The 27,281-nt window shown below is 37.9% G+C and overlaps 1 protein-coding gene across 6 annotated transcripts; it reads left to right on the plus strand.

The window, feature by feature from the left end:
* Positions 1 to 211: 211 nt before the first annotated feature.
* LOC116628017 (centriolar coiled-coil protein of 110 kDa-like) lies at positions 212 to 26,578 on the plus strand. 6 transcript variants are annotated; one of them, XM_032398052.1, is made up of 16 exons: positions 212 to 382; positions 2,211 to 2,356; positions 4,574 to 4,729; positions 8,960 to 9,088; positions 12,132 to 13,782; positions 15,912 to 16,042; positions 16,724 to 16,898; positions 17,445 to 17,584; positions 17,817 to 17,933; positions 18,291 to 18,392; positions 18,579 to 18,695; positions 20,196 to 20,269; positions 20,808 to 20,870; positions 21,760 to 21,819; positions 22,316 to 22,401; positions 24,650 to 26,578. In XM_032398052.1, exons 3-16 carry the CDS (start codon positions 4,589 to 4,591, stop codon positions 24,700 to 24,702), a joined length of 3,039 nt encoding a protein of 1,012 aa, XP_032253943.1. In that variant the 5' UTR covers positions 212 to 382; positions 2,211 to 2,356; positions 4,574 to 4,588; the 3' UTR covers positions 24,703 to 26,578. The 6 variants fall into 6 exon arrangements, with proteins under 6 accessions (XP_032253943.1, XP_032253947.1, XP_032253948.1 ...); XM_032398056.1 differs by having other exon boundaries at positions 15,915 to 16,042; XM_032398053.1 differs by lacking the exon at positions 212 to 382 and adding an exon at positions 392 to 590.
* The last annotated feature ends 703 nt before the right edge of the window (positions 26,579 to 27,281 follow it).

Consider the following 27,281-nt stretch of genomic DNA (forward strand, 5'->3'; position numbering starts at 1 on the left):
GTTTGCAGTAAAGACTACGTTTCCCAGCGTGCATCGCGCTTCCCGCAAGTATTGCGCCAGGGCGCAAGTACCCGGCCAGGGCGCTTACCCGGGTGCGCAATGCACCTCGGGGATTGTAGTTTTTTGGAGGCCCAACCGTTCCAACGGCCCCGGAAGCAACCACCGGAAGTGCCGCCCGAAGAGGTGGAGTCCGGGCTGTGGCGGCGGCGGCGGCCGTTGCCAGGATCCCGCGTTGCCGCCAGAGACCCGTAATATGGCGGGGAGGAGAAGGAGAAGGAGGCGCCGGGCCGAGCTGCGCTCTGTCAGTATAAATTGAGCTGTTTGCTTCCTGACTAGGCCCGGGGCGAGGGGAAAAAAGCGTGACCAGGCCGTGGGAGATCAGGTGTGTGCATAAGGCGGGGGCTAGACAGATCCTCAGTGGGTCCCCGCTGCGAGGCCACCGGGGGAGGCGAAATTGGCTCCCTGAATGCTGAGGGTGAGCTCTGTACGGAACCCGAACGCAGAGGCTGGGCTCCCGGTCTTCGAGCCCAGAGAAAGGCGCCGGGTGTGAGGAGACAGGTGCCCGGGGACCAGCGACACTCGGCGCGGAGGTGATGCTCGGATGCTGGCGCTGCCTGGTGGGCCCTCGGGATGGAGCCTTAGCAGAGGAGCTGGGGGAGGTGGGCGTGGGGCGCCGGGGTTAAGGCAGAGGGTCCCTGGCAAATAACCTCGGGACAGAGCCGGGGAATCACCTCCTGTTGATAAAACTGGACCGTTTTTCTTCTCCCAAGATGCTGGCGAGTGAGTTATCCTCAGGGTGTGCCCTGGCCATTCTGAAAGCCGGTTACCACAACCAAAGGCTCCAGCTAGGAATGCTGTTTGTTCCGCCTTTGAGACTCAGGGGAATAAGCTTGAGGCTAATAAAGCAAGTTCTCTTGATTGCCCCTGATGCTGCGAGGTGATTCCCATTCTGCTTCTATCTGGTTGTAATCCCAGTTCCCTACCCCCAATTTAGGCAAGTGGAAGGCGCCTAGAGATTGATGAGGAGGGGTCTGGAAACAACGAAATGAGGAGGATGTCCCCCTTTCCATGTTTTAAAATTACATTTGAATCCTACCAGGAACCAAGCACTGTCACTGCCCTCCAGGAATTCATAATCTCGTGATAAAAATCATAATCATCATCCTCTTAATAATAAAGGCAGTCCCCATTTATTGATGCTTTCTGCATGTCCTGCATTATGCTAATTGCCATACATGTATTAGTTCATTGAGTTCTTGAGACAGATACTCTGATTATCCATGCATTACGTATGAGGAAATTGAGGCATAGAGATGGTAAATAAATTGCCAAGAACACACAGCTAGTATGTGCCTGGATAAGGAACCTTCCCTTTATGGAGTATACAAAAAGATTATGTCTTTGGGAGCACTTAGGGATAAACAACCAGCTAGGATTTGAAATCAAGGCAAGATCTGTTATATATTACTTTTACCATTCCCTTTAGTGATATTTCTGGTAGGACACTGGTGAGGAGTAGGTAGCAGAAGGATGAATCTATGGGGTTTGCAGAGGCTCATTTGGTGAAGGGTCATGGTATAAATGGAGAAGACAAGGCATGCCTGAACTTGATACAGCTGACAAATTATTAATTCAAGTGGACCAGTAATCCAGTAATGCCTGATGGTAAAATATGGGTCAGTAGATTTGTGGTTGGAGTGGCATTGTAGTCAAGGCTCCATTCAAAAAAAACTCTGCTGACAGATAATTGTGGTGTGAGAAACGAAGTGCCCTCCTGCTTAGTCATATAGGATATGATGCTCTTTTTTTTTTTTTAGAGAGGGAGAGAGAGTGACAGAGACAGAGAAAGGGGGAAGGGCAGTGGAGAGGGAGAGAGAGAGCCCCAAGCAGGCTCCACACCCAGTGCAGAGCCTGGGGAGGTGCTGGATCTCACAACCACCCTGAGATCATGACCTGAGCCAAAATCAAGAGTCCAGTGCTTAACCACCTGAGCCACACAGGTGCCCAATTATGCTCGTTTTTTAAATGATTGCCTTTGCAGTTTAGAGGTACCAGTTTCTTCAGAGAATAGGGTCATCCATGAAACTACCATTCTCTAAATTCCATTCTTCCTTGCTAGCTTCTTTGCTATATAGTCCGCTCTCTTTTTTCCTCCTGGTTTATTGTTTGAGCTGATTACCCTAATTGATTTATTCAATACTTTTATCAAGTGCCTTCTGTGTGCTGACGCTGTTCTGTGTAATGGGGATTCAGTGGTGAGCAAGACTGCAAAGGTACCTGTGCTTATGGAGCTTACGTTTTGGTGGAGGAAGACAGACAAAACCCAAGGAAATAAACAAGATAATTTCAGATAGTGGTAAGTGCTGTGAAAATTGGGAAACAGTGGGGCAATGTGATGTGATAGTGACTGATGTAGGGTTAATGTAGATGGGATCATCAGGGATGGCCTGAGGAGGGGGACATCCAAGTTGAGACTGAAGGATAGGAAAAATTCAGTCATGCTCTAGGATCATTTGGTAATTTCCGTAATCAACCATATTAGCACTTGTATATGGATATTTAATGCACTATTATATGCCATAGTTATGCTGTGATAATAATCTGTTACTGTACATCTGTAATATGCATGACATACAGGTCTTTTGAAGAGATGTGAATTTAACTTTCCAAAGCAATGAAGCATATCTATATGATGTTGTTGGAAAAAAAATAAAACTTGCCATAAGAATATTTTATTTATTCCTTACATTTCCCAGACCTTTAAAATAGAATTTCATGCTTTGCTTGGGTATCCATAGAAAGTATATTTCTTTCATTGTATGAGTAATCTATTTACGTTCCTGTAATGCTGGGTGCAGGGGTTGTGTTAAAAAGTATTTTTGAGTATTTTAGTAGAAATGGGATCATTTGAATTTCTCATACATTTTAGCTTCTGCATATTTTGGTTGTTAAGACAGCATAACGGGGGTTGAAATCCAGACTCAAAAATGAGGCCTTCCTATGATTGTCATGTAGGAAGGTGTTGTGTTTTGTTTGTTTTTTTACTTTTGCTTGTTTTATGAATATAGATTTGCAAAACAATCTCATTTACACTCTAGAGATCCATTTCTTTGAAATTAAACTCACACTTTGCATAAATCAAATATAGAAATAATTAGAATTGATGGGATGGTAGGAAGAAGTGTTGTTGATAAGAAGACTACCAATTGGTCAAAATTAGCAATATATCTTATTTTTTTCGTAATCAAATCATAAGAAGCTTTTTCTTCATTTCTAGTTGTGCTGTAATTTGTCCCTGACCCTTTAATGTACTGAATTTTTAAGTGCCTTGAAGCTTAAGACAGTATCCTACTCCATCTTATTTCATCTCTGCATATCCCCCATCATTAGTTGAATTTTTCTGCCCCCCCTTCTTTGTTAATTAATTGTTTGAAAATGAACACTTAAGGGAACATTATTGTATTAGTTTTTCTGTTTTCACAGTTCATAACCTTGCTGTTGATGAGTCTGATGATGTCTCTCTTTTTACTTTCCCTTGCTTGTTTAAAGGAAACAAAGCCAGACATAATGCTATGGAAACAGGCAATCAAATATTTAACACTAGCTAAATGAATGAACATGCTGGCTAATCCTTCCTGATTACCTTGAATTTTTATAGCCACCATCACAATTTTCCAGAAATTGTGAAATTACTGGGCTGATTGTTTGAAGTAGTTTGGTGGTGGTTCCAATTTTTGACAATGAAATAGAATTATGAGAGCCAATAGATATTCTGTTTCCACCTCTGGCTGATTTGGTTTGTGACCAGGGAGTTAAAGTATATTTTTGAGATATGAAAATAATAGACTTTGAACTCCATGATAACAAAATAATTTTTAAAAGTAAATATCCTCTTTTATGTAAATAGCCTTTTTATCTTTTTTTTTTGGCTAAAAAAGCATTTCCACTTTTGTATGATTTAGTTTTTCTTGTGTAGGTAAGTCCTGCTAAGGAAAATACAATATTCTATTTTATAATCTAAAGTTAGTAAAGTGGTATAGAACTTTTTTTCCTTTAAGAATTTTTCACCGGTGAGTTCTTAGTACTTTTTTTAAACAAGTCATATTTAAAGATTGGTTTATATACATATGTTTAGACATATTTACTATATGAAGCAAGGCTTAACTGAGTAGGATCTTGAGGTGCTTACCTATACTTAAGAATTAGCTGTTCATCAGGGGCGCCTGGGTGGCTCAATCGTTAAGCGTCTGCCTTTGGCTCAGGTCATGATTCCAGGTCCTGGGATCGAGCCCCGCATCAGGCTCCCCGCTCTGCGGGAGGCCAGCTTCTCCCTCTCCCACTCCCACTGCTTGTATTCCCTCTCTCGCTGTGTCTCTCTCTGTCAAATAAATAAATAAAACCTTAAAAAAAAAAAAAAAGAATTAGCTCTTTATCAGTAAAAAAAAAAAATTCTGGGAAAGCCAATTTTAGGAATTGTGAATTCTAGAAATATTTCAGTGCTCAATAAAATTTGCCAAATAATTAAGATCTGTTTTTTTCACCATATTAAAAATGACATTTTTCTCTCTTATAGTGTAACTGTGGGAAGATGGAGGAGTATGAGAAGTTCTGTGAGAATAGTCTTGCCAGAATCCAAGAGGCATCACTATCCACAGAGAGCTTTCTACCTGTCCAGTCTGAAAGCATCTCACTTATTCGCTTCCATGGAGTGGCTGTGCTTTCTCCGCTGGTAAACATTCTTTGATTTTTATTTATTTATTTATTTTTAAATTTTTTTTTAAAGATTTTATTTATTTGTCAGAGAAAGACACAGTGAGAGAGGGAACACAAGCAGGGGGAGTGGGAGAGGGAGAAGCAGGCTTCCTGCCGAGCAGGGAGCCCGATGCGGGGCTCTTTCCCAGGACCCTGGGATCATGACCTGAGCCGAAGGCAGACGCTTAACAACTGAGCCACCCAGGCACCCCAAACATTCTTTGATTTTTAAATAATCTTTTTTTCTATAGTGAATCACTAAAGTAGTTTACAGAAAAACAAAAGAAGGCTTATAAATATTGAAAAAATGCCTCTTATTCATAATTAACGAAATACGAATGAGCTAGCATTTTTTTAATCTACTTGATTGGCAAAGATCCAATAAGACCTAGTGTTCCTTAGGTTGTGAGGAAAAGGAGCTTGTACTGCATTTTTGCTGAGAGGAGCACTTGACTTTATTTTTTGGAGACTATTTTGGTAGTGTTTATCAGAATTTTAAAGTATATATAACTTTAACTTAGCAATTCCATTTTTGGGAATATCTTAGACTTATACTCATCTGTGTGCCAGAGGAAGTACATACAGGTTATGCAGTAGCATTGTTTAAAATAGCAAAAGATTAACAAACAACTTAAATGTCCATCAATGGTAAACTAATTTAACAGACCGTGGTCCATTTTATAGGATCTCATTCATGCCATTAAAACGAGTACAATACACCTAAATGTGCAGGCATGGAAGGTTCTGCACAGTCTATTGTAAATCACTGCACACATCATGCTGTCAGGAGCAGGGTAGAATAGTGGTTAAAAGCCTGATTCTGGAGCCTTCTGGTTTTGGTTTAAATCATTACTTTTGGGGCACCTGGGTGGCTTCGTCGATTAAGGGTCTGCCTTTGGCTCAGGTCCCGATCTTAGGGTCCTGGGATAGAGTCCTGCGTCGGGTTCCGTGCTCAGCGGGGAGCCTGCTTCTCCCTCTCCCTGCCCTTGCTCATGCTTTCTCTCGCTCTCTCTCTCTCTCTCAAATAAATAAATAAAATTTTTAAAAAATAAATCATTACTCTGCTACTTACCTGCTGTGCGAACTTACAGGTTCATTTATTTATTAAATGAGGATAAAAATAGTATCTACTTCACAGGGTTGTTGTTTTTTTTTTAAGGTTTTATTTATTTACTTGACAGAGACAACGTGAGAGAAGGAACATAGGGGTAGTGGGAGAGGGAGAAGCAGGCTTTCCGCTGAGCGGGGAGCCCGATGCGGGGCTTGATCCCAGAACCCTGGGATCATGACCTGAGCAGAAGGCAGACGCTTAACGACTGAGCCACCCAGGTGCCCCTACTTCACAGGGTTGTTTTGAGGATTAAATGATCTAATACATGTAAAATGCTTAGAACACTACTTGGATCATAGGAGGTACTCATATATATATATGTTAACTATTTGGATTTTTATATAAGAATATTTCTTTCTCTGAGGAAGGATAAAGGAGTACAGGATGAGAAGGAAGACACTCTTTTTTTTTTTTTTTTTAAAGATTTTATTTATTTATTTGATAGAGATAGAGAGAGGGAGAGCACAAGTAGGGGGAGTGGCAGGCAGAGGGAGAGGAAGAGGCAGGCTCCCCGCTGAGGAAGGAGCCCGACGTGGGGCTCGATCCCAGGACTCTGGGATCCTGACCTGAGCCGAAGGCAGCCGCTTAACTGACTGAGCCACCCAGGCGCCCGGAAGACACTCTTTTCATTATAAATTCTTTCATACTGATTGATGTTTTTAAAATGTGACTTTATTTCAAATCAGAAAATTAATATAATTGAAAGGAACAGTAAAAAAATGTATAACAGGAGTTTAAAGATCAATATTTTCTGCCAACTTTTTGTAATGAAATTTTCAAACATACAGAAAAATAGGGTAGTACCTTGGCCACCCATATATGTACCATCTAGATTCAACAATTTTGAACATTTTTGTCGTCTTTGCTTTATCGTGTTTATAATTTTATATATATGTGTGTGTGTGTGTGTATACATACATACATACTGTTTTTGTTTTATTGCTGAGCCATTTGAAAATTGTGGATACATAATACTTCTCCCTTAAATATTTTGATATACATATTCTAAAAATAAGGATATCCTCCTACATAAAACCCATTATCACACTTTAAGAAAATTGGTAATAATTTTAATAACATCTAATATTTGGTTCATATTTAGATTTCTGCATTTGTGCTCAAAATGTGTATTATAACTATTTTTTTTTCTAATCTGGATCCAGTCAGGTTCACAAATAGCATTAGCTTGTTATGTTTTTAAAATCTGTTTTGGTCTAGAACAGCTCTTCTACCTCTCAAAAAATTTTTTTTAAAAGATTTTATTTTTAAGTAATCTCTACACCCAACATGGGGCTTGAACTTACAACCCTGAGACTGACTCAGCCAGCTAGGCGTCCCCCAATTTTTTTTTTTTTGTAATGATAGTGAATTTATATTTTTCTTTTTTTTTTTTTAAAGATTTTATTTATGTATTTGACAGAGAGAGACACGGCGAGAGAGGGAACACAAGCAGGGGGAGTGGGAGAGGGAGAAGGGAGAGGGATCATGACCAGAGCCGAAGGCAGATGCCTAACGACTGAGCTACGGGCGCCCTGATAGTGAATTTTTAAGGAAACCAGACCAGTTATTTTATAGAAAATGCCTTATTTTGGATTTGTCTAATTCTTTCTCGGTGGTGATATTTTACTTGTCCTCTAGTCCCTGTAATTCATATAAACTGGAAATTAAGTCTAAAAGTTTGATTAGAAAAAAAGTACAAGTTTGATCAGAGTCAGGTTAAACATTTCCAACAGGAATTCTTTGGAGCTGATGTCCTGTGCTCCATATGAAGTTAAGTTAGAAGTTATGTAATCTGTTTGTCCCTCTATTCGTGATATTTAGTTGGAACACTCGCTTTTACAAGTGGTGACTGCCACATAACTCTTCAAAGTATACATTTTCCCCTTTTTGATTAGCAAGTAAATTGTGGAATGATTCTTTGGTACCATGCAAATAAAAATTTTAAAACAGGGCCACCTGGGTGGCTCTGTTGGTTAAGCGTCTGCCTGCGGCTCAGGTCATGATCCCAGGGTCCTGGGATCAAGCCCCACGTCAAGCTCCCTGCTCAGCGGGGAGCCTGCTTCTCCCTCTCCCTCTGCCTGCCGCTCCCCCTGCTTGTGCTCTTGCTCTCTCTCTGACAAATAAATAAATAAAATCTTTAAAAACAATTTTTTAAAACATTTTTATCAGCTACTTGATAACATATTGCTTGTTAGTTTAATATGGACCAAAATATCTGAGCCTTGTTGTTTAGGGTCTATGACTCCATCAGTTACTGATTTATACGCAAAATCTGATGCTTATGGACCTTAATCCATGATTTTATGTTGTATGTGATAGATGAGTAGTGTAATTTTGGAATAATTTTTTATGATATGTTTTGCCTTTACATTAGTCTAAAATAAGTCTTGACTCCTTAATGCAGTGACTAAGCCTCTTAGAACTTAATAATTAAGATTTAAATTCACTAAAAAGATGTAATGCTTAGAAACTTCAATTTTTTAGGTAAGTTATATTTTTAATAGAAAGTACAATGAACTGGGACCAAGTTATATTTTTAATAGAAAGTACAATGAAATCAGTGTTCTGATTTTGTAGGCAAATAAAACATTATCTCTTTCTTTTATCATTAATCCTTTAGACAGTTTCTTGAAATAGCAATGAGGTAAAACGTACACTGATTAGAAGATTAGAAATTGAAGAATCTGACCTTGTGGAGTAAGATACTGCCAAATGAAAAGCTCAGCAGTGGCCAAAAGGACTTATTTTACCTCTCATTTTAGAGCATTTGATAATTGAACAGGTTTTTTCTTTTTAACTTTTTTATTCAGTTGAGAATAATTTACAGCAGTAGAATGCACAGCTCTTAAGTTCTAAAGGTCCATGAGTTCTGATATATGGCATACACTTGTATAACTCATACCCATACGGATATTACGGATACCCACAGAAAGATCTCCCGTGCCCCATCCCACTCATTACCCCCACCCACTGTTCAGATTTCTTTCCCTGTAGTTTTACCTTTTGCATGTTTTAATCATTCTGATTCAAAGCTTCCTGACTTTAAGATGTTTTTATATTTATGAGAAATAATTACATATTTCTGATGTTTTGCAGCTTAACATTGAGAAAAGAAAGGAAATGCAACAAGAAAAGCAGAAAGCACTTGATGTAGAAACGAGAAAGCATGTTAATAGGAAGAAAGCTTTATTGACTCGTGTCCAGGAAATTCTTGAAAATGTTCAGGTGTGTAATGTATGCTTTTTAAAATTATGATTAAGAAATCATGAGGTACGCATTAATGATAATTTCTCAGAAATATGTTTGCACTTACTAGTTACCAATATATTTTACTGTTATGTTTGAGAATCTTCATGGTTTGTGATATTCCATTTCAGTTACTCCAAAGAACATTCAGTTGCTTGTTAGTAATGTTCCCAGTACTTGAATCAGAGGGTACTTAGACAATGGAGCCCTTCCCTGAATATAATTGCTTATTGTCTGTGTCTTATGACTCTAAAAACATGGAATTCTCAGTGACAGAATGAGAGAATTGACCATTGTAGTTTACCTCTGAACTAATCAGACTATTGAGTCAATGACCTTATTCTCATTCTCTGCTAAAGTAAATAACTGCCCCCAATTTTTTTTTGGTAAAATTCTCTTAAGTACGCAAATGCAATTTAGATTATGTAAGTAGAATTGTCTAGATGCATCTTAGACCTAAACTAACCATATGGTCTAGGAAAAAAAAACACATATATAACATACATAACATATTGCTTGTTAGTTTAATCATTCTGATTGAAAGCTAGATGACACATGTACAATGAACCTTATATATTATTATATATATTATATATAATATTATACTAGATGACACATGTACAATGAACCTTAGGCTGTTTCCCACTAACTGCTACCTTCATTTTTCTGTGTGTAGTAGATTTAAAAAAAAAAAAAAATATATATATATATATATAATATGTAGCACAATAAGTGTAGGGTTTTTTTTATTTACTAGATGTTTCCTGTTATTGAAACAAAAATGGCATATCACTGTTGGTCCAGTGAGGGATTATATCAAATATACTACTAATGAGATTGTTGAGTCTTAAAACTTCCAACATTTAATAGAGCATGTACAGTGTTAAACTAGAGGGTAATGAATTAATTATGCAGATAGAGAAATTTTATATTGTACAAATAGATGTCTTCAGTCTCTTTTACCTGTAAAACCTATCATTCTATGATACATTTTTGTTGTTGTTGTTATTTAAATTCTCTAACCAGGGGCGCCTGGGTGGCTCAGTTGTTAAGCATCTGCCTTCGGCTCAGGTCATGATCCCTGGGTCCTGGGATAGAGCCCTGCATCAGGCTCCCTGCTTGGCGGGAGCCTGCTGCTCCCTCTCCCGCTACCCCTGCTTGTGTTCCCTCTCTTGCTGTCTCTCTCTCTGTCAAATAAATAAAATCGTAAAAAAAATAAATAAATAAAAAATAAATAAATTCTCTAACCAAAGGCTCATTTTAGTAGTGTACAAAAAACATAGCTGTAGCTGCTATATATATAAGTGTGAAATGTGAGATATTTTAAGGAGACAATTTATTTTACTTAAGGCTATGAACATGTTCATGGATTTGGTGAATATGTTTCCCTTTTGTTTTATTTTGTCTTGAGGTTGTGACTAAGTATACTTTGTTGTGGTGTTTATTGCGTAGTACCTGGAAACCATTATATGTCTTGGGATTTGTAAGGTAAAACAGGAGTGCCATATGGTCTAGGAAAAAAAAACACATACATAACAACCTAAAAATCTTTTAATATTCAGGATTCTGGCATCTGTATTGATATGATAATATGATAATTTCTGTCAGTGTAATATATGCTTGTATAATCTTTAAAAACCATCCTACATCACTTTTTATTCTTTTGCAAAGTCAAATTATTTAGATAGAAAAATGCAATTTTATTTTTTCTGTTGGCTCTCTTGTGTGTTATTTGTTCTCATTTTATAAATTTTTTACTTATTTTGCTTGTTCTAAACGGGTTGCTATTTAAAATGACTGTCACTTAATCAAATTGAAATTTGCTTTGATGAATTAGATTTTAAGTTGAAAGTTCTCTTCTTTTTTTTTTAAAGATTTTATTTATTTGACAGAGAGACAATGAGAGAGGGAACACAAGCAGGGGAAATGGGAGAGGGAGAAGCAGGCCTCCCGCTGAGCAGGAGCCCAATGCAGGGCTTGGTGCAGGGCTTGATCCCAGGACCCCGGGATCATGACCCGAGCCGAAGGCAGACACTCAACGACTGAGCCACCCAGGCGCCCCAGAAAGTTTTTTTATTTCTAAGTAACTTAAGCTACATGGCTGAACTATCATTTAATACAAATTTGCCTCATCATATAGAAGGATTTTAATTGAAATCTGGTGTAAGCTTATGGGAGGCAGGAGTCTTGTTACTGAATTATTTTTGCTTAATACCCTAGGCAAGTTAGCCGTCGTTAAAGAAGGAATCATTCATGTAAGAAATTTAATAACTTGCTATTTATCTCATACATTGGTATCCTTAGCTTTCGTAGGAGAACCAGTTGGTGACTTTAATAATATATATAATATAGAAGAGAGTTAAAATCCATCTATTCCAAAAAAAAAAAATCCATCTATTCCAAGATTAAATTGTGCATGGATATGTGAATATATATGTGTGTGTATACCTGTTCACATATGTACATATTTGTATCAGATTAGATAATTTCCTTTTTTTCTTATACTCTTTTATTTTTATTTTTATTTTTTTTTAAAGATTTTATTTATTTATTTGAGAGAGAGAGAATGAGAGACAGAAAGCATGAGAGGGAGGAGGGTCAGAGGGAGAAGCAGACTCCCTGCCGAGCAGGGAGCCCGATGCGGGACTCGATCCCGGGACTCCAGGATCATGACCTGAGCCGAAGGCAGTTGCTTAACCAACTGAGCCACCCAGGCGCCCTCTTATACTCTTTTAATAAATAGGCCAGGATGACCAATAGATGTTTTAATTTTTTTTAAATTATTTTATTTTATTTAAAAAATTTTTAATCAGTAGATATGTTTAATAGTAATTTGAGCTACATGTGATACAGGATACACAGAGCCAACAGAAAACAAAAACTAGAAAATCTTAGTTTTTGTTTGTGTTTTCATATATTAGAATATTTGAATTTTCTATTTCAATTTTATTTTAGAAAATAATGAAATCAAAGGCTTTTCTTTGCAGTGAGGAAATATTAATTTTTAAATTTTCTTTTCCAGGTTAGAAAAGCACCTAATGCCAGTGATTTTGATCCATGGGAGACTGAAACAGTTTACTGTGATTCAGAAGTCAGAAACTTGAATGTCCCTGCTACATTTCCAAATATCTTGCCAAGCCCTACTGAACACTCTACTTTAGGAAAGTTTGAAAAGATAACTGGAATTTTGCCATTGAATCATGAGGACCAATTTAAATCTAATGGGATAGATTTAGCTAAGGACTCAGAATTTAATTCTCTGAAGCACTGTGATAGTTCAGATATTGTTACCCCTGTGGAAAATGAAGCTTCTGCAAAGACCCCCTCAGCAACCCCTCAGGAGAGTCTTCTCTCCGATGGTCACTTCCCAACCAGTGAAGAACAGGACCCGACACTTTTGGAGGAAGTTACTCCGGATCCCTACATAATGAGTCTTCAGAACCTGATGAAAAAGTCAAAGGAATATATAGAAAGAGAACAATATAGACGCAGCCTGAGAAGTAGTGCAAAGAGGCGTGTTCATGAGAGTCATTCAGATAAAGAAAACGAGGCTGTTAAAGTGACTGACTATGGAAAGGAGAAGGCGCAGTTGACTAGCAGACACTGTGCTTCAGTGATTCCTGACAAACCAAGCCTTAATAAATCAAATGTTCTTCTCCAAGGTGCTTCCACTCAAGCAAGCAGCATGAATGCGTCCGTTTTAGGTAGCTTTTCTAAAGTGGACATACCTGTACGAACTGGCCATCGCACTGTTTTAGACCCTGATTCTGATTTTAAAGTCATTCCCACTTTTGTTACCGAAAGTAACGTTATCAAAAGTCTTACTGGTTCATATGCCAAATTACCTAGTCCAGAGCCAAGCCTGAGTCCTAAAATGCATCGAAGGCATTCTAGGCCATCATCAGCATGTCATATACTTATAAATAACCCAATAAATGCCTGTGAGTTAAGTCCTAAAGGAAAAGAGCAGGCGGTAGACTTAGTTGTCCAAGATACTGATGAAAAAACAAATGTACCTGAAACTGTGCCAAAGTTACCAGTTGATTTAGCAGGAGTTTGTCCAAGCAAGGTTTATGTCAGCAAAAATACATCTGAAGCCATACAGGAAGCGGTTTTAGGTAAATCAAATCAGGTATGCCAGTCTTCAGGAAATCAGTTAGAAAACAAGGTCATTCATGGACTTGCTGTCGTGGAAGGTCAGTTAACATCTGATGGGAGAGGACCACCCAAAATGGACGGTATGTGTACTGCAATGCCAAGATCGCATGAGCCGTATGCCACCACTCAGTGTGTAGTGAGTCAAAACTTCGGAACTGTGAGCGCACTCAAGTCAGCCAATGTGTTAGAGAAAAATGCCTGCAATTTACAAATGGAACTGAATAAGTCTTACGATGTAAAAAACCCATCTCCTTTACTGATGCAAAACCAGAATACCAGACAGCAGATGGACACCCCTACAGTGTCCTGTGGAAATGAACCATTTTTGGATAACAGTTTTGAGAAAGTTAAACGGAGACTTGATTTAGATATTGATAGTTTGCAGAAAGAAAACTGCCCTTTTGTCTTAGCAACTGGAATAGCTGAACAGGAAAGGCAGCATTTGCCAGAAAAAAGATACCCCAAGGGATCTGTCTACATCAACAAGAATAACATGTTAGACAGTAGTTCCAAAGGTAAGGAAACTGAAGTGTTTGATGCCTGCCAAGTAGATGGCAGCTTTATTGAATACTTTTAATTGACATTTTGAAAAACAATAATAATTGTCTTCATCTGTTCATCAGGGTTTTTCATTTCATTTCTCTTATCGGATAACCTAAAATTAGCTATAGTTTATTGCCATTTGATAGGCTTTCTTAAAGCCTTCTCTTATTTAAAATATGAATCTTTCACAATTCACTTTGTGTCACAGAGAATATTGTTAATGACTGGAAGAAAAAGTTCTTGCAGGAAAAAAAAAAGTTCTTGCAGGAAACATCGCTCATAGTTTTAATCTAGTGTATTAATATGTTATCTTCCTTTTGGATGGACAGTGGTTTCTAGTATCTTCATCAGCCTGTTGTTCCATTTGTAATGAGATATTCATGTAGTTGGTCCTTCAGTGAACCCTTTAACATCAAATTATTAGAGAAATAAGGCTCTGTAAGTAGTGTTTTAAGAATGACATCTTTATTGGATAAAAATTATTTCAAATTTCTTTCATATCTAGTGTTCTATTAACAGCAACTTGTTAAAACATGTCTTTCTTCTTCTAACTCCTTTATTGTTGGGGTTCATAATTCTTCATTACTAATATGGAAGAAATGAGTCAAGTCAATGAAGTTCTTGGACATAAACATTTCAGCTCTAATGTGATCTATATCTTCCTGAAAAAAAATTTCACATTCTGTAAAATTGCACGCTAAAAATAACAGAGTTGATAGGAAAAATAGGGTTGGGACAGACCGTTGAAAATCTGTGTAACTTAATAAGAACTGTAATAAAAACATCAGTGGCTCTCTGGGGAGCCGGTATGGATAATCCGGACGGACAGGGCAGCGTTGCTGGAGGCCGTCTCTGTGAATACCAGAGGTCCACAAAGCTAACCAGGGGGCAGTCCTGGCAGAGCTTTAATAGGAGCACGGCCAGCGCGAGTGAGGTGAGGCCAGTCACGGAGGCAGCCAGCTTGCTCTCAGAGGAGCTCCTGGACAGCGCTCATTTATGAAATTCTTAAGATAGAGCTGAATGGACTCTCGCTGTTGGTTGAGTGGTTGAGCTGAGGAGCTTTGTCCTTTTTTGCTGAAAGTTGTAAGTCTACTCCTGCTCCTCCAGCTCCCCTTTGCCTATGAAAAATTGCACATGAACAAATGCAAATTGTTGTAGCTGAATAAAATGTATTTAGCAACAAACGGGAATACCATAGCAGATAGGTAATATAATATGCTTATCTTCAGTGAAAATCATTGACTGTATATTTGGGAAGAATGATTCTTTGAATTCAGCCAAATTGTGATGGGTTCATGAATAGGTACTACATCTGTGTAATACTTGGTATTTCAACATCTCAGAGTGTCTTACTACTTTCTGTTCAGTAAGCTGCATAGTCATAATGATTGAATAAATTTTTTAGTTAGTAATTTAAATATCTGAAATTTTAATATCCAATGTTTTTTGGAACCTGAAGCTGAGAAGCTTTACACTATCAAAGGAACATTTATTTAAAAAATCAAAACTAAATAAAACTAGAAGCTACAATACCAGAGATCCTGGAGAAGGACCAGAGTCAGAATAGAGGTGAGATGCAGACGAGAATCACATCTTGAAGTTAATTTGAGTAAGGAGAATCTTTTTTTTTTTAAGATTTTATTTATGTGACAGAGAAAGAGAGCACAATCGGGGGGTGCGGCAGGCAAAAGGAGAGGGAGAAGCAGGCTCCCCCTGCAGAGCAGGGAGCCTGATGTGGGGCTCAATCCCAGGACCCTGGGATCCTGACCCGAGCCGAAGGCAGTCACCTGACCAACTGAGCCACCCAGGTGCCCCAAGTAAGGAGAATCTTGACTGAATAGATAGTGTTGGCTCCATCGGTTCAGATCCTGGTGGGATCCGCTGAGTGAATGGGGATGGTGGTGACAAGCAGGCCTTCATTTGGTAGCTTGAAATGAAGGGCATGGTGGAAGAGAATGTGGCTCAGAGTGGGGACCTGGCTGTACCTTGATTGTGTTATGTTGGATCCAGGAATGTTCTTTGGTCAGAAGCATCATTTAAATTGACTGTGTATCAGATATTAGTAAATTTTCTAAATTTGAGGGGACGTGTTTCTTTTCAGAAGGCGAGGAGATATTAAAAAGCAAGATGTTAGCTTTTGAAGAAATGCGGAAGAGGCTAGAAGAACAGCATGCCCAGCAGTTATCACTACTCATAGCTGAGCAGGAAAGGGAACAGGAAAGATTGCAGAAGGTGAGGAATTAAAATGTAGGGATATGGGGCTGGTAAGTGGAATTTCGCCGGGGATACTATAAATTTTGGTCACATATAGGATACTTGTAATTTCTTCCCCTGTATATCTTAATCTTAGGGGGTGATTGATTTTGATACATGGATATTGCAAAAATGTGAGGTTTAATATTTAGCTCCTTATCTAAAAATAAATGCAAAATTTATCAAAAGGATACTTTATTGAATCCTTGACTCAAAGCGTGTAATATTTTTCAAAGTTTTTTTTTTTTTAAGATTTTATTTATTTTTGAGAGTGAGAGAGAGTGTACAAGCAGGGGAAGAAGCAGGTAGAGGGAGAGGGAGAAGCAGGCTCCCCGCCGAGCAGGGAGCCTGATGTGGGGCTCGATCCCAGGACTCTGGGATCATGACCCGAGCCGAAGGCAGATGCTCAACCATCTGAGCCACCCAGGCGCCCCATATTTTTCAAAGATTTTTATATATTGATGCTGAACTACGCATTCTGCAAGAGTGTATTGTAAGAGCAAGGATACTTGTTTTAAGATTTTGTTGGAGGTAGGAAGACTTGAAATTAACCATTTGCTGATAATTACCCATTACTTTTAGCTGAGCCTAAAATGATGGTATTTTGGGATATAATTTAACAGAAGATGTAGCACGTTATATAATACACTTAATCTGCAGGAAATAGAAGAACAGGAGAAAATGTTAAAAGAGAAGAAGGTGATTGCAGCTGAAGCATCTGAATCAGGCATTAACAACGCAGTGGACTTAGAATGGAGAAAAATAAGTGAGTCTGGTTTGCTGGAAACAATGCTGTCTCAGGTGGACTCGCTCCATCCTTCAAACTCTAGTTCTGGTAAATATTTTTAAAATTCTCTTCTGTTTGAAAAAATTATCCTATAGTAAGATATTTTACTTGGCACACTTTAAAACTGTAGCTCCATCCTTCAAGTAATCCCATTTGCCAGCTGCCCAGTAACTAGTGAAAAATGAAATGATAGCAGATCAAAGCCTGGTGAGCAGGTGTTCATGAGAAAAGCCACCTCAGCAAGGAAAACACCAGGAAATTTGACTCAGAGCCCAGTCTTTGTTTATTCTTGCAGCAGGTGATACGCTTCAACTGAAAACACAGTTTGCTGTCTCCCCAGTGATCTTGAATTACATCTAATTCTTCAGACCCAGCAAGAGCTTATCTGCACATCTTCAATTATCCTGAGACGCTGTTGGTGTTGAAAAGATCCATCTGGTGCAGAAGCTTAAAGTCCATAAATATTTTAAGTCTGCATGTGGATTAGTTTCAGAGGCAGTTGTTATTCTTAGCGAGTCACAAGTGTTTATTTGGCTGTTCTGCATATTCTGATTATGTGCTGTCAAGTATAATACTGTACATATATTTCCCCAGGTTTCACAAACTCTGCCCTGCAGCATAGCTTTGCTTCTGCAAATGAAGCACCCTTCTACCTCTGGGGATCATCAACTAGTGGCTTGACCAGAGTCTCAGTAACAAGGCCTTTTGGAAGGGCCAAACCTAAATGGTCTCAGGTGGGCAAACTTAGTGATATTTGCGTGTCTATCTAACTGTACTTTTTAAAGAGGTACGTTATCTTAGGTTGTACAAATGAGGACAGATGTTTGTGCCCTACATCAAATAGCTCTTCTCTGTGTAGGAGATGAACCTACACAGAGCATACGTGTGTAGAATTTAGTTCATTGTAATAGATTAAGGAGTATAAGGCTCATTCTTGAATCATTGTGTCTGTCTTATTTCTTCTAGGTTTTCAGTCCGGAAGTACAAACAAAATTTAACAAGATAACTGCAGTGGCAAAAGGATTTCTTACTCGTAGGCTTATGCAGACAGATAAGCTGAAACAACTTCGCCAAACTGTAAAAGTAAGGAGCTGCTCCGTTGTTCCTATTTCACTTCTGGCTCAGTTTCTCAGTCCAGCGACGGCTAGTCACTAGCTGCAGATGACACATTAGTTCAGAACTTAGGCAGATCAAACATTTCTTAGTCACTGCAATGTAGGCAATTATATGATTAATCTCATTCAGATGATTTTTTTAAGTATGTAAATAAAATAGTTTGTGGATGTCTCTCTTCAAAGTGAGTGCCGTTTGACTTTGGATAAGTAATAGTTTTATGTTCTTAGTAATTTTGAATTGGCTGAGAAAAAAATCAAAAGGAAATTCCAGTGATCATGAATTTTTCTAGAAAAGTGGTTTTTGAAGGAGTATTTCTTCTTCCAGGACACTATGGAATTCATAAGGAGTTTTCAGTCAGAAGCACCATTGAAGAGAGGAGTTGTTTCAGCGCAAGATGCTTCTCTTCAGGAAAGAGTGTTAGCTCAGGTAAATGCATGTATCCTGAAGGCTTTTAGGAGATGGAAATTTCTATCTCTCCCTTCATTTAGCCACTGAAAATAGGTTTTAATTAAAACTAACCTTTTTCACTTAAAAGTGCAAGTGCACCTAATATTACTGAACTCTAACCTCATCGTTTTAAATGGGTACAATATTTTCTCCTTTTGAACCTAGCTGCGAGCTGCCCTGTATGGTATTCATGACATATTCTTTGTAATGGATGCAGCGGAAAGAATGTCTATTCTACATCATGATCGAGAAGTTCGCAAAGAGAAAATGCTCAGGCAAATGGTATGTTATATGTTTTTTTTAAAGAATGAGTGAAAAAGAAAAAAATATTTCTTCTACACTCACGAAACTTCTGGTACTTCTGATACCAGATGTGTGAGTTTTTCCCCCATGCCGACCACTTCTCCCACACCAGCGGGGTGTCCTACAATTCACTTCAGTTCTGATAGTATCTACTTGGAATTAAGAGTCAGATACTACAAGGTAAGGAGGCAGTTAAGACTCCCCATCCAAAGTCTCAGGTTGTCACTTGTATTTCTGACTCTACCAGCTATAAAACAGGATTCCCACAACCCTGCCTTTCGGTTTGATAATTTTCTAGAATGGTTCACAGTTGTTAGGGGATTTACTGGTTTATTATGTAATAAAGGACATAATTAGGATGTAGATGAACCACCAGATGAAGAGACGCATAGAATAGAGACTGGAAGGGTCCCGAGGGCAGGAGCTTCTGTCCCCCATGGAGTTGGAATGTGCCATCTTCCCGGCACGTGGATGTGTTCACTAACCTGGAAGCTCTCTGACCCCATACTTTAGGTGTTTTTATGGAGGATTTATCATGTAGGCATGATCAATGATTAATTCAATCTCTAGCCCCTCTCTTGTCTCGGGGCAAGGGGGTAAGCTTCTACTCCTGCTTGGTTTTTCTGATGAATAGCCTGTACCTGGGAGCCCCCAAAAGTTGTCTCATTAGAACAAAAGATGCTCCTATCACCCAGAAAATTCCAGGGGATTTACGAGCTCTGTGTCAGGAACTGAGGTCAAAGACCAAATATTAGAACAAAAGATGCTGCTGCCATCACTATCTCACCTTACAAGGGTTTTAGGAGCTCTGTTAGGAACTGGGGTCAAAGATAAAATATTAGCAGGAACCAGGGACAGAGATCAGTTTATTTCTTCTTATTTCACAGTGAGGTTCTTCTGGGTTTGGGGTAATTGATACCAAATCTCATTCTCTATTTTGACTTCAGCACCCTCCCTACAGTTCTTAAGCACAGACAGTTCCCAGGATTACCAGCAGCACTTAACTCTGAAGACAGATTTAAAAGAATTGGGTATTGTTTTATGATTGGATTTTGGAGTTGAAGTTTTGAATGTTGTTTGGATGACTTATGAAAAACTATCATTGAAAAAACAAAAACAAACAAACAAAAAAACTATCATGGCTCCTGATTGAATTTCCTTGAAACTACCATGTGGATTTTGCCTTTTTTTTTTCTGAAACCAGAGTTATTTGAAATATGTCAGAGTGTTGGAGGTGTGTGGTTTGAATCGGTGATTTTAATGTGGTTGACAAAAGAAAAGGAAGCTAAATTTATATTATTTCATTGGGAAAAATAATTGTAATTATTTAAGAAGTTGGACTGCTTTAGTTCTAAAGACAGACTAAGTTAAAGTTCCAAATATTAGCAAGAAAAGCTTTTCCATGCAGTTTGAAATCATCCTATATTATTTTAGTGGTATTACTGGTACCACTAAAGCTTTTTGGTTTGTATTTTCAAGGACAAAATGAAAAGTCCACGAGTGGCCCTGTCGGCTGCAACACAGAAGTCTCTCGATAGGAAGAAGTACATGAAGTAAGTTTTCTGTTTCATGTCACATTAATTCATTTATTAGCAAAGCAATTAATTTTAGTCATCTGTTGGTCTATTTGTGTATTCAAATTAGAAAAAAGTTCACTTTTCTACAGCTGAGTTGATAGAAATCCCTTTTTTTAATATAAAGTTTTATTATTCAGGTGGTAAAATCTGATTTCATCCTTAGGTAAATGTATCAACTACTAAGTGACACTAAGTGTTCAACTTGTGTCATCGATAACCACTCAGCCTTAAAAATAGTTAATTTTTATATTCAGTGTTAATTTTACATCTTTTGAATATATTCTTTTTCTAATGTGTGAAAGCCTTCATGGGAGGGAAACCTAATGCCAAGAACATCCTAGTAGCTATTTTAGTAAGCTGCTGCTTTCTGGAAAGTAATCTCTAGTGCACTGAGTACAGTTGAGTAGTACAGCAACGTGTAAATGATTTGTTTCTGTCGTCCTGCATCACATCCATAAGTGTTTTCTCTCCCTTTCTAAATACACTGTTTGTCCTTATTTTTATGTTGTGTTAGAGCTGCTGAAATGGGAATGCCAAATAAGAAATTTCTGGTTAAACAAAATCCTTCTGAAACAAGGTGAGAAAAATCACTTCATCTCTGTGAGAAGCTATTTATTTAAAAAAAATTTATAAATCCCAAGCTTACTTTCTGTTGATTTAGTTCTAACTTGAGATCAGTAGAATACTCCCTGCTGACTAGAGGATTGAAGAGGGGCTGAGATCCATATTAACGCTGGGTCATGTACCTGGTTACATGGTCAGACCAGATGTTTCTGGAGCTTTCTTTAGGATATGCCATCTCAGGTAGAAATTTCAGCCCCTTATGTGCCAAGTTCAGCTCATTGAAGTCCAGGACTTACTTAGGATACTTACTTAAAAACCTTAGGGGCACCTGGGGGGCTCAGTCAGTTCAGCATCTGCCTTTGGCTCAGGTCATGATCCCAGGGTTTTGGGACTGAGCCCCACATCGGGCTCCCTGCTCAGTGGGAAGCTTGCTTCTGTCCTCCCCCTCCCCGCTGTACGCTCTCTCTCTCTCTATCTCAAATAAATAAATAAGTAAATAAATAAAATCTTTAAAAAAATAAATAAAAACCTTAGAAAGCTAGCTTAATATTTTTGACCTGTTTTCTACTTTTACAAGAGCGATGTTACTTGATGTTTGAAAGGAAAAGTTGGTTTTTGTAAAGTATATAAATAAATTACCTAAAAACACAAGAGTTAAACAGTTATGTTGGACATCCTGATAAAAACCTAAGATTTGGGCTCTCGGTGAGCAAAATATAAGTACCATATTAATATGCTTCAATCAGTTTGATTTGCTATGTGGTATCATTATATTGGCCGATCTGCATAGATGACTTCCATCTCACTGTTAATCATCTTTCATCTGTTAAAAGAAAATGGGAGGGGGAACTGAATTTAGGTCATTCTCTTTTGAATTAATTTTTTACTTACTTTGTTGACAGAGTCCTTCAGCCAAACCAAGGACAGAATGCACCCATTCACAGGCTACTTAGTAGACAAGGGTAAGAATGTCCCTGCTGGGTATTTAAAAACATCCAAATCAAGATTAGCTTTGAGTGGGAAACATAATTTAGTGCTGTTTACATAAAGGATAACTATTTTACAAATGTGACTTGTTCATAGCATTACGAAGATCTTTTAACGCTTTGTGTTCAAAGATAACCCTTTGGTGTACTGTTGTGTATTATATCTTAATTATCATCTTATGTTGGCATGTTTTTACTTTTCATTTCATACCATTTTGCTCATTAAGTATTGTAAACATCCATACAGTAAGTTCAGCATCACCAAAGTGATTCCCCAACAAAATGTAAGCCTTGGTTCTAGTCCCCTGCTGAAGCAGAGTGTAGTTTCCTTGCTGTGTGCATGCGTGAGACTTAAGTCCTTTTCAAGCTTATTTGTACTTGGAACCATTGATGCACTATGGTTGCTTTCTTTGAATGTTGAACATTTAGACCTTAATGCAAGTGACTTATTAATTTTTTTATATTCAATTAGAACCCCTAAGACATCAGTGAAGGGGGTTGTGCAAAATAGACAGAAGTCTTCACAGAGCAGAGTGCCTAACACAGCGCCTGTTTCAGGTGTGTAGCAAATGAGTTCCTGAAGCCCGTTCAATAGAAGGACGTGCACGGGCTGCCCCATGATGCAGGCCACGCTATCTTGTCTTTCCTTGCCACCGTAATTTGGGCATATTCACAGCCATTCCTGCGGGTGATCATTTGTGTTAGTATTTTGTGGCAGTCAGGAGATCATAGTAAACCTATGGGTCCGATCTTGATTTCTGTAATGAAACACTATACATTTTTTTAATCTGAAAAATTTGTAGAATTATACATGCTTAACTCAGAAAACCTTTTTATACATGAGTAAAGTATAATAATCTGATGCCTAAATCTGTGCGTGTTTGTTTGGCTTTGGGGAAGTGTATCACCGGGAATATTTGTATCTGCACGTAAAGCGATGAAAAATTTTTCCCTCTGGCCACAAGATCACATGTGAATATGCCAGGTGGGAGGGGGAAAGTTTTGTTTTTGTTATTTTATGGATTTTAAATTGTTTATGGTGGCAAGAAGACAAATTCAGTATTAAGCGAATGCAAAGCTGTTAAGCTAATGTTTTAATATTTTGTAGGTACCTTTGTTAAGACACTTTGATAAGCTCACCAAAAATGATGTGATCCATTAAAAATACTTTCAAAATGCTTTGCTTTAACTACACTGCTTTCTAAACATTTAAAAGAAACCTAAATTAATCGCTAGGCAATGAAGATTAAATCTCTAATCAATTCTTATCTTTCCATTAATATGCAATTAGGCATATTTTAGCGTTTTTATTACTAAGTGATTTCCTCCAAATTAGGAGGGACTGAACAACATAAGAAATTTTTTTGTGTCATTGCTATTTGTTCACTAAGTTTGAAGAGGGGATGAGATATACTGATCATAACTTTGAAATGATTGCTGACTTTTTGCATGTATATAGTGAATTTAATTCATGGTGTTGCATATGTAGAGTATAATATAAAAGGTCATCTTTTGAAAGTTGCTGTGAGTGACAGTCAGTGGAGTTGTTTTAAAGGAGATTACATAGTTGAAGATGCTGCTTATTCCAGAGGTGGTCAGAATCAGCTGGTTTGAAAGGTTACTGGAAGAACTCAGACCAAACACCAGATCTGTTGCTTGTGAGGTTATATGGAATTTTAATACCTTTTCAATTTTTTTACCATATTAGAGTTATATATTATGATAAATCCTGGCCAGTTGGTGATTCATTGAGGAATTAGTATTGTTTTGTGTGATATTCTCCACTTGCCACGGTGACGACTATCCCATGTTCTTGTCTCATGCATTTCATCTCCACTGTTTGTCCCTCGTGAATCTGTAAGAAAAAGAGCAAGTAATACTCAACAGTATGAAGGATGAATAGGTCATTGCAGTTAGTAATGTACTGAAGTTCAGTATCTAGAACTAGTGTGGTTTAATTGCATTGCAACGTAAATACAAACGAACTTAATGTGTATAATTATTATATATCTAAACAAGTACAAAATTTCCTATTTTTTCTAAAGATTTACTCATACATGAATGCCTTAGACAATTGAAAAAGACTAAAGATTTTATCGTTTTACATAAATGAAAAATTTGGGATATGACTGATTAAAATTCTTACTATGAATCTCAACATAGAGATCCATAGTGGCAGTTGAAAAGATTATTCTTTCCTGCTTAGATTTTTAATGGCCTGGATTATGTTTCATACAAACTTATGCTTTATTCTGATCTGCATGGAGAATGAACCCTTTGTTACAAAAGCAATTTATAGAAAGCTCATTTTTGTTGTGATGATAGACTTTCATACTCTTAGACCAAAGTAGGATGCTAAGGGGTTACAGTTTGCTGCAAAGCACTTAAAGTTATTTATAGTTCTTACAAACTAAGTTGCAATCTCTGATCTCATGTTTTAAAACATTTGCTCATTTGTTGTCTTGTGCTTGACTCAGGAGTTTATAGTGACATTCAAAAGCCACTAATTAAAGCAAAGTAGAAGCAGTCATGCAAAATGGTTGTTAAGTAAAACAACAAATCAGGTGTAACTGGGTTCTCAGAGCTTCTGGCTGCTGCTTAGGCACGTGACTTACTCTCCCATGTCTCGGTTTTATTATCCTTAAAATAGTAGTAACAGTTTCTACCTGGGGATTATTTTATGTAAGGATTAAGTGTGATCATGTATATCGCTTAGCTTGGTGCCTGGTGTATAGTGAACACGCATTAACTGGAATTATAGAAAAATTGACATTGAGAAATAATATTAGTTTTCCTCTGTTTTTAGGAGTATATGCAGGAAAAATCCAAAGAAAGCGGCCAAATGTTGCGACAATTTAAGAAGACAACATTCGTTAGGATAAACAAGGGGCGGGATGGGGGGCTTCATGCTTACTGTTTTCCCTGCCCAGGACTCTTTAGTTAACCCTGGACTGTTTACACAGGCAAAGTGACATCAAAGGGCTGAGCAATATCTGCAGACTCGATCAGTCTGGCTAATTCCTTCCCTACACCCTCATTATCCTCTTAACATTAGGTCTGGGTGAAGACACAGTAGTATTTAGTAATCGACCATCTCTTTGCTTAACCTGTACAAACTTAAGTTTGTTTTCTGTACCCAGATGTCTGCTGAGAACGTTTTTTGTAAATTTCAAGGACATTTGGGTTTATTTCTGTAAAATGTTGAAAAGGTGTGATAAATTACAAGTAAGTTTGGAAATACAAATTTCATTCATCTCTGCATACTGATTGCTAAATTTGATAAATTAGATTCTATTCTATTTGAGGGGAAATTACTGCAGAAGAATGTCTTTCTCTGGTTTTGTAAAATTTAAACACTGATTAATCTCTCAGTCTTCATATTCTTGGACTTACGGGATAACCTCATAGGAGAAAACACTTGCCTGCTGATTGTAGTCCATCCAGAATTTACCACAGAAGTAGCTGGGAGCCACCATTATGGTCAACAGTATACATTCCTCTTAACTGCTAGTTGTCTTGTGCAGAAATGTTAGGTTTAATGTAGGTTACCCCAGTACTCTTGGACACACTTCTCCTAAATCATAAAATCTTTCTGTGGAGCGTAACAAATTAGGGAGATAGCACAATCTTCTTGAATGTGGTGGCACCTAGGAGTGAATCAGTGCATCCATTTCTGTAAAATAGAGTCACACTGCATGCACTTCTGTTTTCTTGGTGGTCTGCGTGTTTTGTTCCTTCATAGTCTGTTTTTTCTAGCTTGCCTGATTTAGGAGACACTAAAGGGCTATACGGTAACAGTAAGTTCAGACTTTCCAATGGGATAGTAATATTGTCGAGTTGAAATTCTGCATTACTTAAGAGGCAGATGTTTAAGGTTTTCATCACTAATGTATTCATTTAAAATATAAACCAAAAAATGTTACCAAGGGAACATTTTATGAAAGAGAATGTCACTGTTAATTTATCATGCCATTTCCAAAAAGGGCTTTGTGCTTCTCACATACAATTGGGACTGTGTACATTTACTCTTTCTAACTTGAATTTTAAATGATACTGGTATTTTGAAAATGCAGACTATATATATTCTTAATATCCTTTTAAGAAGGTGGAGATAAAGATTGTTTTCTCCAACTTTCTGTCCTATTTAAAAATTTAGCTGCTACATCCAGCCGTAGACAGACAATAATAATCTACTCTGGGTGTAAACTTGATTTTCTTGAGATATGTATCATTTATCATTCATTGAATGAGTGAGCCAGGAAATCAGAAGACGGTAAAAAATGAGTTACCAATTTTTTATTTGTAGGCAAAGTATATCAAAATATCTTAATATGATAAATTGTGCTTTATAATTCTGAAAACTCAGGATACAGCTTACTCATATCATTGTGGGTCTTTCCAGAAAGACAGATGCTACAAGTTTTGTGCGCACTAATGCAAATTAGCTAAAACAAATAGTATGTTTTGGAGAAAGTTAAAAGTAGCTTTAGATTAAGGTTGAGTAACGGGAGTGTTTTTTTTTTAAAGATAAAAGCGTGTTTTATACATATTTTAATGTTCACAGCCTTTTCTCATAAAAGTGCCATTGTTTTGTGCTTTTAATGGATTTATTTATATACATTATTTGTTATTTTTGAGTGGAATGTCCATTAACGTAAATTGTATTTATTTTTATACTTTAATTTTCACTAGTTTTGCTTCTAGGCAAAAGGCAAAATAAACTTTCCATCTTAAAAGAAATTAGTTTGATCGTTATTTATCAAGGAAAGGACCATTAAGGGATAAATACTGAAAAATCTCTGGCCAAAACGTTAATACTATATTGATCTTTTTTATAATTGAAAGTCCCATGAAAGGTATGTCCCACTATTTAATGTGTAACCTATACCAGGGCTTCGTCCAGCATTTGATTTTGAACGAATCGGACTTTCCAGGAAGGGAAAGTTTACTGGAGATGGAACTCCCTTAGCTCAGTCGGAGCTAGCCGCCTGCTCCCGGCCAAGAGGAGCGAATGCTGAGGTTGAAGCTCACATCAAAGCTGATGATAATTAGCGCCGCTTCAAGATCCAGGTCTTGTTACTGCCTCACGTTCACCTCTTTTAGAGGAGAGCCTGCACTGTATAATCTGAAAGCCGCTCACCTTTTCCTGGGGCCGCCCTTCAGCTGTGGTTCATTTCACCTGCTGGGAACGGTGGACATGATATGACTGGAGCTGAAAACAAGCCCGCCCCCAGCCCCCAGTGAAAAGTTAAATGAAAAGTTAACAGTTATACAAAAATAAGCAAACGGAGGTGGAATGCTTTATCACTGAGGGGCTATAGCCAGCACACGTATGGGTTATAAAAATAATTTAAGGGGCGCCTGGGTGGCTCAGTCGTTGACCGTCTGCCTTCGGCTCGGGTCATGATCCGGGGTCCTGGGATCGAGCCCCGCATCGG

This window comes from Phoca vitulina, unplaced genomic scaffold, assembly GCF_004348235.1.
Source record: "Phoca vitulina isolate PV1807 unplaced genomic scaffold, GSC_HSeal_1.0 scaffold109, whole genome shotgun sequence".
NCBI classification, from domain to species: Eukaryota; Metazoa; Chordata; class Mammalia; order Carnivora; family Phocidae; genus Phoca; species Phoca vitulina.